This window comes from Epinephelus fuscoguttatus, linkage group LG7 (genome assembly GCF_011397635.1).
Source record: "Epinephelus fuscoguttatus linkage group LG7, E.fuscoguttatus.final_Chr_v1".
NCBI classification, from domain to species: Eukaryota; Metazoa; Chordata; class Actinopteri; order Perciformes; family Serranidae; genus Epinephelus; species Epinephelus fuscoguttatus.
This window is the reverse complement of record NC_064758.1, coordinates 35,411,498-35,428,405: the sequence shown is the minus strand read 5'-3', so window position 1 is coordinate 35,428,405 and position 16,908 is coordinate 35,411,498. Positions and strand designations below refer to the sequence as shown.

The following is a 16,908-nucleotide window of genomic DNA, read 5'->3' as shown; positions in this document are numbered from 1 at the left end:
TAGGAAAAAAGAACAGGGTTTGGCTTTATAATCCTATTGGATGCTAACACCGTTCTCCTGGGTGAAAGTCGGTGTTCTGACGCCACCGAACGCGTTAAACGAAAACGCCAACCAGTCGTGTATCATGCAGCGTTAAAGGACAGCTTTTTTCATCAGTGTCTGACGCTGCAGGCCACTGCCCCTACCAGATTTCAACGACTTTGGAGTGAGACAGGGTGATTTATGATATCTTTTAGGCTATATTTCTTACAAAGAAAAACAAGGGCTTATGAGAAATCAACACTAATAAACAGCTTAGCTAACAAACAATAATAATAATTAACAAAGAATAGAAAATACAGTGTGTGCAAATTTGCAAATTTCTTCTTTTTTAATTTGTTTTTGTAGTGAACCTCAGATGGCTTTTCATTTTCTCCTGTCTAATGCTCTCTACATACGCTCCACTCCACCACACCCACCTTAGTGAACGCAATAAGGTGATCTACTGGACAAGAGGTGGTGCCCTGACTATAGATTTTTGGACCATTTTGCCCTTATGTTTGATAGTTTTTTAGGGGTTAGCCAGGTAAATACGGTGCATGTAAAAAATAATAATAATAATAAAAAAAAAAAGTTTTCTGAAATTTTATATTTAAATATGCAAATGGAGCGTGGTCCTATTAAAGATGCACTGATTTGCATACATTTCCAGAACAGAAATCTCAACATGGGATAAAACCAGGTACAAAATTCTTGTTTCATTTTGTTGAAATAGTAGAGTCAAAGGTTCTTACGGAGGGACTTAAAGATAAACAATGACTGGCCAGTTCACACAGTGAAAAAGTCCATAGTACAGGCAGGCAGTCCAAAAATGCATCCAAGGCATAGAGAGCAAAGAGAGCGGGCGACACCCTGATGAAGATGCTCTAGTCGAAACGCGTTTGTTTACCCATGTATTAATAAATGATTTTTAACTACAGTCAAAGTGCCTCGGATGCATTTATGGACTGCCTGCGTGTACTATGGACTTCTACACTGAGTGAGCTGGCCAGTCGTTTTTTATCTTTATGAGACTCTTTGCCCCATCCTTGAAGAGCACCCAATTTTTTTCCAACTAACTACACAGAGCCTTAACCCAGTGCAGCACTCCCTTTTTTCCCCTTGTTTCACAGAGGAAATTTTGGATTTCTCTTTTGATCTCTCCACAAATCAGAAGATGCTGTCAACAGCCATGCAAAATCCAATCTCACCATGTTGTTAGAAATACAGTGTTCTACTGCAGGCTATGGATGATTGATGAACAAAGCTGCTGTGTAAAACCCTTTAGAATATAGACAGGAATATAACTGAAAAGTCTGGTGTTTGTAAGTGCTACTGAAGTGTGTAAAAAAACTCCATGTGAGAAGACCGCCTTTTAAAGATATATAATGGAAAATTCAATACATTTTGAAACAAACATACAAAAAAAGACACTAGGGTAAAAATCCAAACTAATAGATGTCACATAAAACTCCCCGTTACCTACATTAAGACAAGATTTATTTGGTATTACAAGTTTTCTGACATGTTTAAACATGCAATTATGTGATTAATTAATTAGACATTATGTAATTAAATATGTCCTTTTTGCACACATTTCCAAAGCAGAAATTTGAAACAAAAGAAACACCTAAATGTGAATTTTGGCCATTTTCTTTCCACTGGTCTGAAAGATGACATGTTCTGTAGCAAAACAGACCAGTGCATGAAGAAACTAGGTCTTCATCGGGGATGTCTCACCTTGAAAAAATAAGAATGAAAAAAAAAACATTTGGGGATGTGTGTGGTGGCTAATTTGGTGGCCACCGATGTCACCTAAATGTCTGCATAAATACTTGTTATTTTGATTGCTTTAAGACAAAGTGGATGATTTAAAACTGCACTGTATATTTCAGCTGTTAAAAACAGGGAGTGTATAATTGGCCCACTTGTGAACAAAAACAGTGAGGGCTTGGCTTGTATCTCCCCCTCACTATCTCTTCTCTCCCCTCCGCTTTCACCCAAAACAGGCCACCCATTCACTCACAGCCCACCCCGCCCTCCTTACAGTTTTTTATATTCTCTCCTCAATCTCTTCTTTATTTTCCTCCCCCCTCCTCTCTCCCTCCACTTAGAACGACGCGCAGAGGGGTGAAGAAGAGGGTAATTAAAATGGGGATGCTGTGCAGTGAAATGAAGCCAGTACAAAGACACACCTCATCCCTAAGAGATGGAAATATGAATGGATTAAAAACCACTTGTGTGTGTGCGTGCTGCAGAAATAGGTAAACAATACCTCGTTTTTTAGATGTTATTTTCACCCAAATAAGACTGGAAACAGCCGACTTTGATGACCCACCTGCACCTCTGTCGCTCACACACACACACGAGGAACAAAGCAGCAGCACAGAGCTTTGATTGATGTGAATAGCTCCAGGACAACTAACGAAAGAGATGAGATGGTGACAACTCACAGAAGAGAAGAGGGGAATCAGATCCCAGGAAGTGTACCATGGTAACTGCAGAAAGAGGGATTGGCAAGACCAGGGAGGGTGCAGATGGAGGAGTCACCTTGAGGGAGAGGAGGGGAAGGAGGGAGGGAAGGGACACAGAGGCAATGCCAATTTATTCCTTTTCAGGTCATAAGCTTGTGGATATTAAGAAACACACTTGATGAGCAATTACACTGTGCTCTGAAGTGGAGTGTGGGATTTATGTTCGTACAGAAAGGTTATAACGCACGATAACCACAAAATCCTGTAATCCTGAGGAAAGCTTTACAGGTGTCTGCTACTGTTTGCGTTCATGTGTGTTTGTGGTACAAAACACTGCCTGTGTGTTTAGTGGTGACCAAACACAGCAGTCAGTACGACTCTGGTTTTACTCTCACTGGGTGGAAATGAAATAATATTGATTTAACTCTCAGACGCAGCTTTATGGATTGATCTTCAAACCAGAATATGTTTGCACTTCATGGGAAATCGCAGTGGCGTTTATCCACAACATCACCGTCTCTAAGCTCACCTGTTTACCATTTATCATGTCCACAAAATCAGGTTTGAGGTCTGTGTGATATTAAAAAAGGACTCAAACAGGCACGTAAGTGGGAGGATTTGTCAGTTTAATAAAGCCAGATAATATAATGTGACATAAATTAATGTACCAGTTTGTTTCAAATTCTTCTTTTTAAAATGTCCTCAGGTGTTGATGTTATTTTACTGTTATTTTGAAATCCTAAAAACCAAAGGGGGCACCACTTCCCCTCATTGAGCAACAGTGACATCTGTTGGTGGAGCACTAACACAGACTCAAAGGATAAGTAAAGTGATAATCTATATTTTTCTTGTCGTCAGCAGATGTACGGAAAAGACCAAAACCAACAATCTGTGTTGCCAAAGCTTCACATATCTTATTCAGGGGCGTAAATATAGACAGTGCAGGCAGGGGGGTTGCACTGGGGCCCATGAGGTGAGGGGGGCCATAAAGAGAGGAGGCTCTCCAGCAATATCACAATCAGAGTCAGAAATACTTTATTGATCCCCGACAGGAAAATTATGATTTGTTACAGTCGCTCCGGTGTAAAGAATAGAGAATTATAAGTAGTAAGAATAAGAGTATGATACAGAAGTATGTACATATAATGCAATAAAGTAAAGAAAAATAAAATAAAATACATTAAATTAAATTAAATCAAATTTAAGTGAACTAAATTTAAACAAAGTAAAATAGAAATGAAAATGTGCACTAAAATAAAAAATAAAATAGTACTTAAGATATTAAAAATATTAAAAAATAAAATATATATCATCACTTTGCTGAAGCTGTAAGTGTGAAAAGTGTGGAAATTGAACTACAATATGTAGAACAGAAAACAGGGCCTTGTGGGTAATTCAGATTGCCACCTTACATATTTGCTTGTATCTAAAGAAGAACTCTCATTAAATAAAAAATAGTGCAGTTTGTTAGGCTATATATCCTCAAAAAGGCAAACCCATCCCCAAACTATATTTCTAGCTGTGGTAGCTTTGCTGTAGTTCAACTCTGTCCAGTGTGAGATAATTGGGAGCTTACAAAGCTTCCCCAATGCTGTCAGTGAGCGGCACGGTAGCAGTGGGTGGCATGTTTGTTCATTTCCAGTAACATGGGCACTGCAGTCATAAATACTCACGAGAGGGCCAAAACTACACATGACAATAGTCCCTGACAAACACTGTTTATTCCCAATTAAGTAGCTTTTGCTAAAAACTTAAGTGCCCAGCTGTTTAAGGAAATAACTGAGCCTTTTTTTAAAAAAAAAAAAACTTGTTGAAAACTCCCACACACTGTGTAACTTGCGAATATAATGATTTTAATGCGGCAACGTTTCAGTGACTAGACCTTCATCAGGTAAAGAGTTCTGTGACAAAGCGAAGACATCTCAAGCAGGAGTGGCTGTGAGTTTGTGATTATTATCTCAGTTATCATCTCAGCTTTTAAACTGCGACACGAAAACACAAAATCACACAAACAATTCAAATTAGTGCAGCAGAAACTCACAGCTACTCCTATTTAATATGCTTCTCTTTGTTACAAAACTGCCTGATGAAGCTCTAATCACCGAAACGTTGCAGCATTAAAATCAGACAGTGTGCAGGAGTCTTTTCTACAAGTTGTGTTCTGCTCTTCCCTCTCCGATACGCACCTGTTTGGAAATAGATGTGTGAAGCATTCCTTTGTTCCTTTTATAAATGAAATAGCCTAATATCTACCTATATATATGTAGGCTCTTTTTATATCTAGGACTGAATGGGCGTGGGGCTGAGTGCTGCAGACAAGCTCAGAAAGTACAGAGAAACAGACTAGTGCATGCTTTGTTGACAATATGAAAAATATACAATATCATGAGCCTTATCCTCTAACTTCACCCAGTCTAGGGAAGAATTAAATGAGCAATCTAACTTGTTTAATGACTGATTTGACAAAAACAAAAATCTAAACACATGGGGAAACAACAGCTGTTGTTGAAAGCTGAAGAGCTGAGATTTAACAGTGCAGCCTTCTCTAGTCACCATAGGCCTCTCTCACAGCAGACATTTCTACCAGTCACAGTAATAAAAGCACAGGCGTTACTAATAACATTAATGATGGCTCTGTTCTATCCTCCCAGTAAGCGTCATTAATTTTATTATTTACACTTTCATGCTTTTACTGCTGTAACAAATCAAATGTCTTCCGTGTAAAATTGCTCATGGCAGAGCGCACCACGTATCCATCACTGTCACACACAGAAGAAGAATCACAGCTATAGAAATGTTCAACGTTTTACAAGACTCACGACATCCTGAGCAGTAAGGAGTCACATCTACTGGTTAATGAATACAGTTTCTTAAAGGGATTGTTTGGATTTTTTGAAGTGAGCTTGTATGGAGTGTTTATTCTTAGCCACAGTTTGGAGAAGCAGCAAGAGCGTTGATACGGAGACTAAGGGGTCAGCAACAAAAGTCAATGGCACATGTCCAAACACAAGTTTAATGTGGACAAATCTGATATCTCATTTGGGGTGGGGGGTAGCTGGGTTAAACAGTCAAGTGTAATCAGGAATAAGCTGCTTCTGTTTATCTATGTATGCTGCAATAAAAGACAAGTTTGGAGAAGCAAACAGGAGTACCGCCAACGAAGGAAAGCAGTGTATTGCTTCGGATGGGGGTCCGAAAACCACTTAAAATTTAAGTCCCACCTAAAAAAAAATCAATATCAATTTAAATGTATGGCACGTTGAGAGTATTTTCATTGCTTCACCTTGCAAAGCCGTTAACATCTTCAGTTCCCCATCTGTTCCCTCATCAAAGCCACCAGACTCCATTGTCAAAAGCAGTAATTTTAGCTCGCTGGACCCAGGAGCTGCTGGTCTACCACTGCTCCACTCAGTTAGTTAGTTTGTGTTATTGTGTGACTCTTATGAATCTAAACTTAATCTTTTAAATGCGGAAGTCACACAATGACACAAATAAAACAACTGTTCAAGGCAGTGGTTAGACCAGCAGCTCTTGTGTTCAGCAATATTAAATCACTGTTTTTCTCAATGGAGTCTGGATTTGAAGAGAGCGATATAACGGCTTAATTTCCCTGTCGAAAAAATTGCTATCTGACAGTAAGGAAAGCTGCGTATGCTTAAACTGATTTGATTTCTTTAGGTGGGACTTTTTTTAGGTGGCTGAAAGACATTTTGCTGCTGCCCCCGTCCACAGCAGTACATTGCTGAGCTTCGATCTTGGACTCCTGTCTGCTTCTCCAAACTTGGGGCATGCTAACTGACATCTGCTGTGTGTAATACACTGACTGTGGATAAGTAGCCTACCTCGTACAGCTGGACTTCAAAAGACGTGAATTATCCTTTTAAGGATTAGTGGATATTGATAAGTTGCTTGAAAACAGACTGCCTCTACTTTAACAAACACGTGTCTGTTACTTGCTTTATATGTAAATGCTGCATAATAGCTGCTATTTGTTGCCTAAGGAATTCGAGTAGTGCATTAAACTGAGTTTTTAATCAGAATGCACCATTATTTCAGGATTATCACTTCATTAGTTCTCACTGCATTACTGTGATCCTTCATTTTGAGTAATTCAGCAACTAATTGATGTTTGCTAATTCATTTCTGGCTTATTCCTTACTAATTAATTGCTAGCTACTCACAATCATATGCACCCCATTGCAAAGTTTTATAATGGAAGAGTAGGTGCTAATGCCAGTATCAGAAAGCCAACATTTACCAGCACTAACCAAGAAGGGGGCATCCTTGATGTGTCAGAAAAAGGTTTTATTGTAATTGTGTTTTAAACTAAATTAAACTCAAGGGCAATTTAGTTTTTCGATTTGTTTCTGAGTGACAGCTGGAAGGAAGCTGCTTAATATAAAGACAGAGCAGTAAGAGATTCCTGGCAGAGACAAAGCACCAGTCTGGGCATAATGGGCCACACAAATACACCCGAGACAGCAGAGGAAGTATTAACATATGGCAGGATATTACAAGCTGGAGCAGCCGACAGTGTAGCTCACACTGTGATGAGCCTCCGTCCTAATTACTGCCACCTCTGTGTGATTTGTAAATGGTCACATGACGAGGGCCACTGCAGCTGTGGGATCATAAGGGATGTGTTTAAGGTGTGGTTCTGCAGAGGAAACCTTTTAATGTTGAAATGCCTCATGTTTTAAAGTACCCCCGAGACTTTATTTGTGAAGATGCTGCACTGATTATTGGAAATTATGTCGGTAAAACCTTCGTTGGAAAGGACCAAGGGCACTCCACTTCTTGTGAGTGCTGAAACACACATTAATCAGGTGCTAATTTCAGAACACACACCAAAACTTTTCTATTTTAACTGAAAATATTGTTTTAAACTACTTCAGAGAGAATGAAAATTATAGTTTAAAGTAAGCAGCATATTTGGATGTCCTACAAAACAATTTTAATCTGCAAATTGTCACACAAAAGTGTGTTTATTTATTTGATTTTTTTCATCATTGCCCTGCGTCACACCTCCAATCCATCATAGTGAAGCATAGATTAATGTGTGCAGAAACTACTCAAATCAATTTTTACTTTACAACATTTTAATTTTGACAAACTATTTGCATCGACCTGTAAAAAGGTTATAATTTTAAAGCTATGCTGAAGGTTACAAGTGTTGCACTAATTCTGTGACCTATTATTCTGTGGCAACATTAGGAATTCAATCTATGTTGCACCTGCAAATATTTTTGTTATACATTTATCCCGAACTGTATTTTGATATATATGGTACCAAAAGTCAATTTTTATAACTGGGAAGGGGGAAAAAGGACTTTATAGTTACAGAGAGCGCCACAAACCTGAACTAACAATTTGGTCTTTCTGATGGATGCACACAAATCAAAATATGTGACCCTCTCTGTGTCTGTGGTTTCATTTCTTTTCTTTGTGAAGATGTTATTTGCAGTTGTGTCCTGGGTTCAATTCCAACCCACGGCCCTTTGCTTACCCCCTTCACACTATAGCTGTCCTATCAAATAAAGGCAAAAAGCCCCCAAAACATATATTTAATATAAGAAATAAAAAGTTAGAAGAAAGAGAGTGCCTTCTGCTACAATGTATGTAACACAATACATATATATATAATTTCATCATCATTTCAGACGCAAATAAATGTACTTTCTACTCCATTACATTTAACCGATGGCTTTATGTTACTAGTTACTTTGCAGATTTTGATCAATAATTCAAAATGTAATCAACAAATAAATTATGATGATAAATATAATATTATTAAATAATAACTTATAATTTATTCATTTATATAGCACCTTTCAAAAGACAGTTACAAAGTGCTTTACAATAAAAGTAAACACATTTAAAACACCAGGAGAGTGAAACAAACTAAAATGTCATAAAGCCTCACCAATGTACAAAATAAAATAAAATTATGATGTGATATAATTATGATGTATTACTATAGGTTAAGGCTTTATTGAGGCCTGGGGAAAAATTCACAAGATACTCAGCAGCATATAAAGCCATTAAAATTATCTCAGGGATTAAATATACATTACACTGAGATGGGCCCTTATGAATGGTGAGTACTTTTACTTCTGGTAATGAGAGTATATTTTGATGTTAATAGTTTTGTCCTTTTACTCAAGTAAAATTTGAATGCATGGCTTTAACTTGTACCAGAGCAGTGGTGTATAGCAGTTAGGACGAGCCCCAGTGCATGTTATTATGATGGGCCCTAGTGCAAGCGTTTACGTCTAAATAACATACGACATGACATTGGACAACGTCAACATACATATTACCCAGCAATCATCAGTGCAAATTTGTATATGACAAAAAAGAAAAGAAATTATTCATTAAATGCAATATTTTTTATAGTTTATTTGTTGATTTATAGCTTATGTAAAGTAAACGTAGAATTTTATTGTAGAATAGATGCTACTGACTCTACTACTACTGAAAAGAAAAAAAGGAAACCATGGTGTGGATGACTTTGCATTCATAAAGGCATATATGGCAAACTGAATGAGTAACAGGAGCCTGTTCTCTGGACAACGCACATTTAACCAGGATGTCCCATCGAGATTGAAAATAGGAGACCTGGCCAATGTAGCAGCCAATCAAAACACATTTAAAATGCAACAAAAATAACATGTAATACAGAAATCCACAATAAAACAACGAAGCAAACATATAGTGGCTTCTCAAGAAAAATAACCACATTTCTGTCACTACATTCTTTAAGACGCCCTTAAATTCATCAAGGGATATAAGTGTTTCTAGTTTTAGATCTTTTTGAATTTTATTCCATGTCCATGGTGCAGAGTAGGAGGATGCAGTTTTGGTATATTAAAAAGCAGCCACTTGGAGCTGGTACCTAGCAGAGCTGTTGAAGGGCCAGCTCTCTGAGTGCTTCTCCCGCCGCCTCCAGCAGGGGTCCTCAGTGCACCGTGTGGTGGTGGACACTGCTCCTAGAGAGACACACGAGCACAACAAACCTCTCTTCTACGCTCTTATTTTACGTAAATGAAAACCAAACATTCTGCCAAGACCGATATTTTTACCTAAAATGTCAAATACAACAGGTAACTGTTACATGTGGTTGTTTATAGCGGGGTTCAACGTTAACCGTTGAGACAAACCGTCCTGTATTTACAAACTCAGCTTATGTATTCACGAGGATGCGCGCGCCTCTTGGCAACGGAAGTTGAACGTCGTTGCTGGTGAAAACTTCCTTAACCGAAGCAAAACTACTGTTTCCAAACTGTTTTAAGCTAAAATGTCGGCGTGTTGCGTGTCTGGCTGTAAAAGTCGACATTCTTCAACCAGCAAACGGTTTTACAGAATACCAGCCGGGTCTCGACCGTTTCAGGCCAACCGGAGACGTTTATGGCTCCAAGCTATCGAGAAAGTGAACGGCAGCACCGAGGGGCTCAATGGACATGCCCGCATCTGTGGCGCTCATTTTAAGTCAGGTAAGAACCATGCTATCATTTTACCACATGCTAGGTGACTTAACGTTATTGGTTAAGGTGGACGTATTTTGGTGAAAGTGAAATGTAGCTAACGTTAACTCTAAAGTTGCCTAAAACTTTTGTGTTGTTTATGTTTTATAGGGGAAGCGTCCATGGACCACGACAGTCCCGACTTTGTGCCTTCTGTGTTTACATATGCTGACAAGAAAAAAGTCAAAAGGTGAGAACTAAAACCTAAATTTGGGAGCTAGTTAGCATCTGTGATGTGCTAACCCTTGTTTGTGCCTCTCATTTAGCACACCAGAGTGTCAAACTGCTGCAAGTAACTGCAAGTAACAAAATAGTGGTGGAAACTAAGTACATTTACTGAAGTACTGTAACATTACGTAATTGCAAAGTTTATGTACTTGTGCTTTACTTGAGTATTTCCAGTATTTGCTTCTATATACCTATGTTTAATACTTACACTCCAGTACAGTTATGAGGTAAATATTGTATTCAGTACTCCAGGACACACCATATTTATTTGATAGCTTTGTGGATTCAGACTAATAGTACAAAATATAATCAACAAATAAACTAAAATGTCTAATTATGGATAAAGATAAAGCTTTATTAATACCCTGGTGAAATTCATAAGCTACCCAGCAATATATATAATGGAAAAACTTTCCCCCACATTTACCAGCTGCAGCATTAAAGTGTTGTAGACATTAATGTATCGGTAATGAGTAATTTTACGTGTGGTACTTTTAAATATATTTTGATACTAATTCGTCTTTACTTCAGTAAAAATTTGAATGCATGACTTTTATACCTAGCAGAGTATTTCTACACTATTGCTATTTTGACTTAAATACAAGATCTGAGTACTTCTTCCACCACTGCAAACCAGCAACTACAAAACCTTCCATTACACTATCAGGCACATGTACTAACATGTTTTTAAAAATCCCCTCATTTACAGGGTGTCTGCAGGTCCTTAAAAAGTTTTAAAATGTCTTAAATTCAAATTTATAACAATAAGGCCCTAAAAGTCATTACATAGTCTTAAATTTGAATTTGTGAGGTCTTAACTGTTTAAAACATTTTATCTAATTTCATTTATACGTCTTTTAATTTCCTTTTGTGAAAAGGAGTGAAGCTTTTTGTATATGTATATTCATTTTACTTCATACTCACACATACCTGTTGGCAAAATTTAGACCAACTTAATTCACTCTAATAACCGTATTCTTACAGAGCACCTACCTCTGTACAAGACCACATATATACCTTTTACCTGCAATGCTGCAATACTAATATAAGTCAAACATAATTTGTCCACAAATCTGTTCTAAATTTGGTTAAAATGTGTCTTGAAAGGGTCTTAAAAAGCATTCCATTTACCTGTCTGATACCTGGAGACACCCTGATTTGTTATTACTGAACTATGTCTTGCTCTTTGTCTCTTTTGATGTGGAGGCAATTTGACTTAAAAACACAAATTCAGGGGTTTTAATTTAGGACTTGAACAATAAGCTTATCAATTGATCAGTTGATTGCCAGACAATTAACAATTTTATCTGCAGTTTTAGTAATTTTTCAAATAAAAATGACAAGTATTTTCTGGTTTCAGCATCTTAGATGAGATAATTTCATTCTTTTCTTCATTTATGATTATAAAATGAATATTGGGGGCTATAAAACATTTAGTTTGGCAAATGCAGCATTTTTAAAATGTTGCCAGGGGAATATTTCACAATAGGTCAAGAAAAAAAATGGTAGATCAGTTAATAATGACAGTTGTTAGTTTCAGACAGATTTTCATGGTACTTCATGTCTTGCACATGTCTATAGAAAACATGTCTTAAAGGAGAAATACAATAATGCTCAGTCATACATGGCCACAATATGGGGTTTTCGGTCATGTAAAACAAGTAAGCATTGCATATGAAATTACATTTGTGGCACTGTAAACAGTTGGTAAATAAACTTAGCTGCTTATTGAAAATCATGAAGTGTGGTAACTAACTGCTTCAACTTTTTAGTGAACTGAGCCTTGTCTGTCACACCACAGGCTGTTAATGCTCACCATTTTTATTGCATATGAAAAATGCAAAGCTTTCCAATCCATTTTAATGAGTAGACATACGTGACACAATTACTTTTCTCAATTATTTTCAAAGGTACTCCAGTCGTATAAAAAGACGACAATGCACAGCCAAAACAGACGAAGAAGAAGAGCAACAAATTGCTCCACACAGAGCTGATTCTCCGGTGGACCTCCAGTCCTCTGATTTGACAGAGGAAATACAGACATCATTATCTCCATCAGAACCAAAGGTAGCAGGCAGCCACTGCTTGTTATTTCTGCATTCATTTAATTCTTTTAGAAATTCAGTCTATTTAAATGTGTTGTTACTGTGGTTTACTTAAGATGGGGCTCTCCTGTGTGTGTGTTTCCTAGGAAGGAGAAACATGGACTGAAGAGGCTGAGACTGAGAGTGAAACCACACCAATCAAATCACAAACAACATCACCATCAGCAGACTATCCAGTACTAGACAAAAGGATTCCCATTGTGCTTCTAAAACGTGTGTTTGTACCAGCAGGTGGTTATCAGTGTGAGCAGTGCAATCAGAACTTCACCAATGCACCACAGCTTATAAAACACAGACAGGTGCATGAAGAAGAAGAAGAAGAAGAAGAAGAAATAGACAGCACCGTCATCTGTGAATCTTGTGGAAAGGTTTTCACAAGACTGGCAGATTTCACTGAGCACCAGTGTGTCCCCAAGCCTTCCTTTCCATGCAACATTTGTGATCGAACCTTCACTACAAGCCATAACCTCAAGCGTCATAAACTGCTGCATGTCAAAGATGGCAGGAAGTGCCACCAGTGTGGCATGCTATTCTGTCAGCGTCATAACCATGTGGTATTCACGCCACTGGCCGAGTCTGTAACTGAGTATGAAGAGGATCCCACTGAGCCTCAAAATTTAGACACTGATTTGACGCCAGAAAACCATCTGCTGGAGAAGCCAGAGCCAAGCCAGACTACTGACCTGGGTGACGATGCTCAGAGCAGCATGACTGTTTCGTCTATACCCCCAAACCATAACGCCCAATCTCCAGCCCCATCTCAAGCCTCACACACCAAAGTGTTACCAGACATCCCTCCACCGGTGTTTCTAATACTCCCCTCTGTGTCACGTTTACCTCCACCGGTACCAAGGATCTCAAGCAAATTATCTACCTCGTCTTGGTTTAAGACACCCCTGCCCAAGTATCCTGTAGCCTCCATTCAGCCTCCCCCACCAAATCTACAGCTCCCACCCTCCCTGAAGCTTTTCTCACCACAGTACCTTACCTCAGCATTTCTTGAGGTTAACAGAAATTATGATTATATTTTAAGCAAACCAGCAGGTGTGAAGAAGAGGAAGAATATTGTGAAGGAGGAACAATGCGAGGGGCCTTGGATTTCTCCTCATGAGCAAAGTGTTGAGCGCGTCAAAAAGGAAAGAACTGCTTATGAGATGGAGTTCATGCTCTGATCCAAACAGTGGAGGGAAATATGTCACTTTAAAGCAGTGACTACATTTACATATACAGTACTATTCCTCTATTATTCATATGAATAATATACATGACAATATTCAGAACTTGATAAGGAACATGTGAAGAGCATTTTCCATTTGGATATTCTGAATTAGACCTTTTTCTGAATGAAACATTTTTGGATTAAGACATGGGAAACACCTGGATCATTCAGGTTTTAAGAGCATACTTTCTACTCGTACGTAGCATATTTTTGCATTCACAAAGAAGGCCCCCATTTCTGGTTGGTCCCCCCTCTGTTGGAGTACTTAGCACACAGATCTGGTACTAAAAGGTGGAGCTGTGAACACTGCAATCTGTTGATTGGTCAATAGAGGACGGTCACTCTGCTCAGGGCTGAGTTGTGGCTGGTTTTGAGGCTCATGTAACCACTGTTCATACTGTGGAGAGTTTTATTAGTAAACTGTAGCTATAAAATGAGAGGATGTTTTGCTGCCTCTCACAGCAGCTGGAGTCTGAGAATTTTTTTTTTTATATCACCGAGCCAACCGCCGGCAACTTTTAAGGTGGAACGTCAGCTTGTAAGGTTACTCAATGCATAAGTTGACGAGGTGAATCCACCAGCACACCTTAAATTTCACAGTGACAACTTTGACCATACCTTAGTTTTTAATATGACATACACCTTGAGTAATGAGTGGATCTTCAAGCGTTAATATGTATTTATTTCAACTGGGGTGGCATAAATCCCAGTCTTCACCCGGAGAAAAGAAAAGCATTGCGGAGTGTCGTTCCTGTGGACTCCAGCAACACTAAACCCCTGAGCTTGCCTGAGAAGGACTAAATGTACAAACCCGCTATTTTTAAACATCCCATGGAGAGAGACGCTCACTGCAGCCTGGTTTATTTTGTTCTGAAAATGTCGACATGCAGCCTCATTCTGTGGACGATAAACGAGGTGCAGTCTTTCCTCTATGTCACCGATAATGAGGAAATACAGTGAGTGCTGGACGGAGCAGTGAGTGACAACAACCCCGCCCACATTTAAAAGTACTGTTTGCAGTGGAAACACTAGGGTCTAGCCTAGGTACCATGTCTGAAGGGTTACTCTTGGTTCCAAAGGTACCATACTAAAAGTTTTTGATTGAAACAGGGCTAAGGAAGCAAAATGGCACAAGCGGCTCCAGCTGCTCTGCTTTTCCATATTTTGACGTAATGTGTTAGAGCACGTTATTTGGAGTATGCATGACTGAATCACCACAATTTAACCTCAGCTGTCAAACTGACCTGTTCACCTAATTCTTAATGTTTGACATTTCCCTACTTCTTACACTAAGACTTGTGCCTTGTATCATAAAGGTAATAGCACATTCTGTCAAACATATTAGTGTGTTCGGTAGATACTACAACTAAAACATATACAACAACATTTAAGGCTAATTCTGCTCTCAGTAAGCCACACTTATGCTCTCTGTTTGGCATAAAGTGGTCTCACTTTTTGTTTAGTGTTCCTGTGATAACATGTACACTGTGAACGTGTTTGCTGCACACTTTGGTTGGATCCAAGCTAGTTCAACACACCAATTTCTATGTCTAATGTCTAAACTCGTAAAGCTGCTGTTTTTATTAAGCAAGAGTTCTGTATGTAGGATGCGTTCCCGTCTTTATCACTGCTGAGGTGAACTTTGTTTTTTCACTGTTGTCTGGTAATAACACTGTTCTGTACGTAAGCAGTAGCTCTAACTGACCTGGATTGTAAAACTGCACCAGGTGGCATCTGGACTGCAAGCTATATTCTGTATTTAGCAGTTTGTAGAGTAATAACCAGTTTAATCTCTAAACAATTGCACAGTGCCATGAATGATATCATGAATATCATTATCCAGCATCAAATATGAAAAGAACTGTCAGTGAATTCAGTTTTTATCTACCTCAGCGACCAGGAACAACACAGATAGTGTGTGTTATCTAACATTATAGATTTGTGTTTGCACAGAAATAACATTTCCCCCCCATGTGTATATAAAGATACTGTAGCAGTTCCAGTATTTTGGGTACACAGTTGGCTTGTGTGTACTAAAGTCTGGAAGTGGCAGAAGGCAGGGCGGTGTATTGAGAGAGGAAGCCACTTGTTTTTCCTGTAACAACAAGCACCAAACCTGTCAAACTGTAAATGAGAGAGAAACCCTTTCTCCACCTGACACTGTGAACGGCGACAAGTCAAACACGTTGCATCATATTCTCATTACTGTGGATGCAACACGCTCACTGACTGAAGCTACAGGTTCTGAAATGGTTGTTAACGTATCAGCTTGCTGAACATCTTGTTTTTTATTTTGTGTGTGTTTTATTTTATATCACCTCAGTCAGTACAGTCAATGGATGATAACTTTGTACCTGTTTTTGTGTGCCTTATACACTGTTGTGTCATAACACTGACATTAAAACTCTCCAGTAAAACCAAATTCCAATTTAAATGTACTGCTGTGTAGCTGTAACTACACTGTGTCCATGTCATGCTGATTCACACTTGGACACAGTAACTGAAAGACAAACAGTGCAATGTGTCTAAATTTAAATATCTATGTAACATAATCATATATGCAGAAATAAAATCACTATACTAAATTTGCTGGATGTTTTTTCACTGGAGGAATTTACAAGGGGCAGGGGGTGATTGTGTGGCCCAAAGTGTCTTCAGATTTGTCCTGATGGTGGCACTAGAGAGGTCGTTAAATTGACCCAAAACTGTCTGCCCGCTTGTCTTGGACAGGCCCCTGTATCAGGATGTCATATTGCATTAGGATGGCTGGCTTGTTCTGTGAGCTGCGATACAATCCCATTGCAGAAAATAAGCCAACAGTACAATAAAAATAAGGTGCCTTCACACTCTCATTTGACGGGCCTTCTTGTCACTGTATATGCCTGTGGGTCTGAAAGAGTACTTTGACTTCTGTGACCACAGCAGGGGTTAGAAGTAAAACTAAATCAGGCTGCTGCTCAATTTTACAGCTCATTTATAATCAAACTTTTAACTGAAGGGTTTTTTTTAGATGCACGGGTCATAGCAAAAATGTTTTTTAATGCTCTGCAGTACCACTTGGTAATAAGGAACCTGTTTAAGACATGAATACCACTTATTAATGGTTAAATGCATAACAGATCAGCCTTTTATAAGAACATTTGGGTTGCCAGGTTGTGATGAATCTCTCCGGCAGGTGTTTTTACTCTTTCAGCATCTGCCCCTCAATAATTTATCAACATTTACAGCTGCAGACATAATGGTTTGTTGCAACAAAAAACAAAATCCTAATTACACTTTATTAATGAAATTTTAATAGAGCAGAATTGATGTTATAGTTGACACTCTGGCCCTTTACAGAC

General features: G+C 38.5%; 1 protein-coding gene across 1 annotated transcript; it reads left to right on the top strand.

Moving 5' to 3' along the window:
• The first annotated feature begins 9,407 nt into the window (after positions 1 to 9,407).
• LOC125892203 (zinc finger protein 184-like) lies at positions 9,408 to 16,136 on the top strand. Its single transcript, XM_049582030.1, has 4 exons — positions 9,408 to 9,985; positions 10,127 to 10,205; positions 12,154 to 12,310; positions 12,435 to 16,136. The coding sequence occupies exons 1-4, from the start codon at positions 9,790 to 9,792 to the stop codon at positions 13,518 to 13,520; spliced, it is 1,518 nt and encodes a 505-aa protein (XP_049437987.1). The 5' UTR covers positions 9,408 to 9,789; the 3' UTR covers positions 13,521 to 16,136.
• The last annotated feature ends 772 nt before the right edge of the window (positions 16,137 to 16,908 follow it).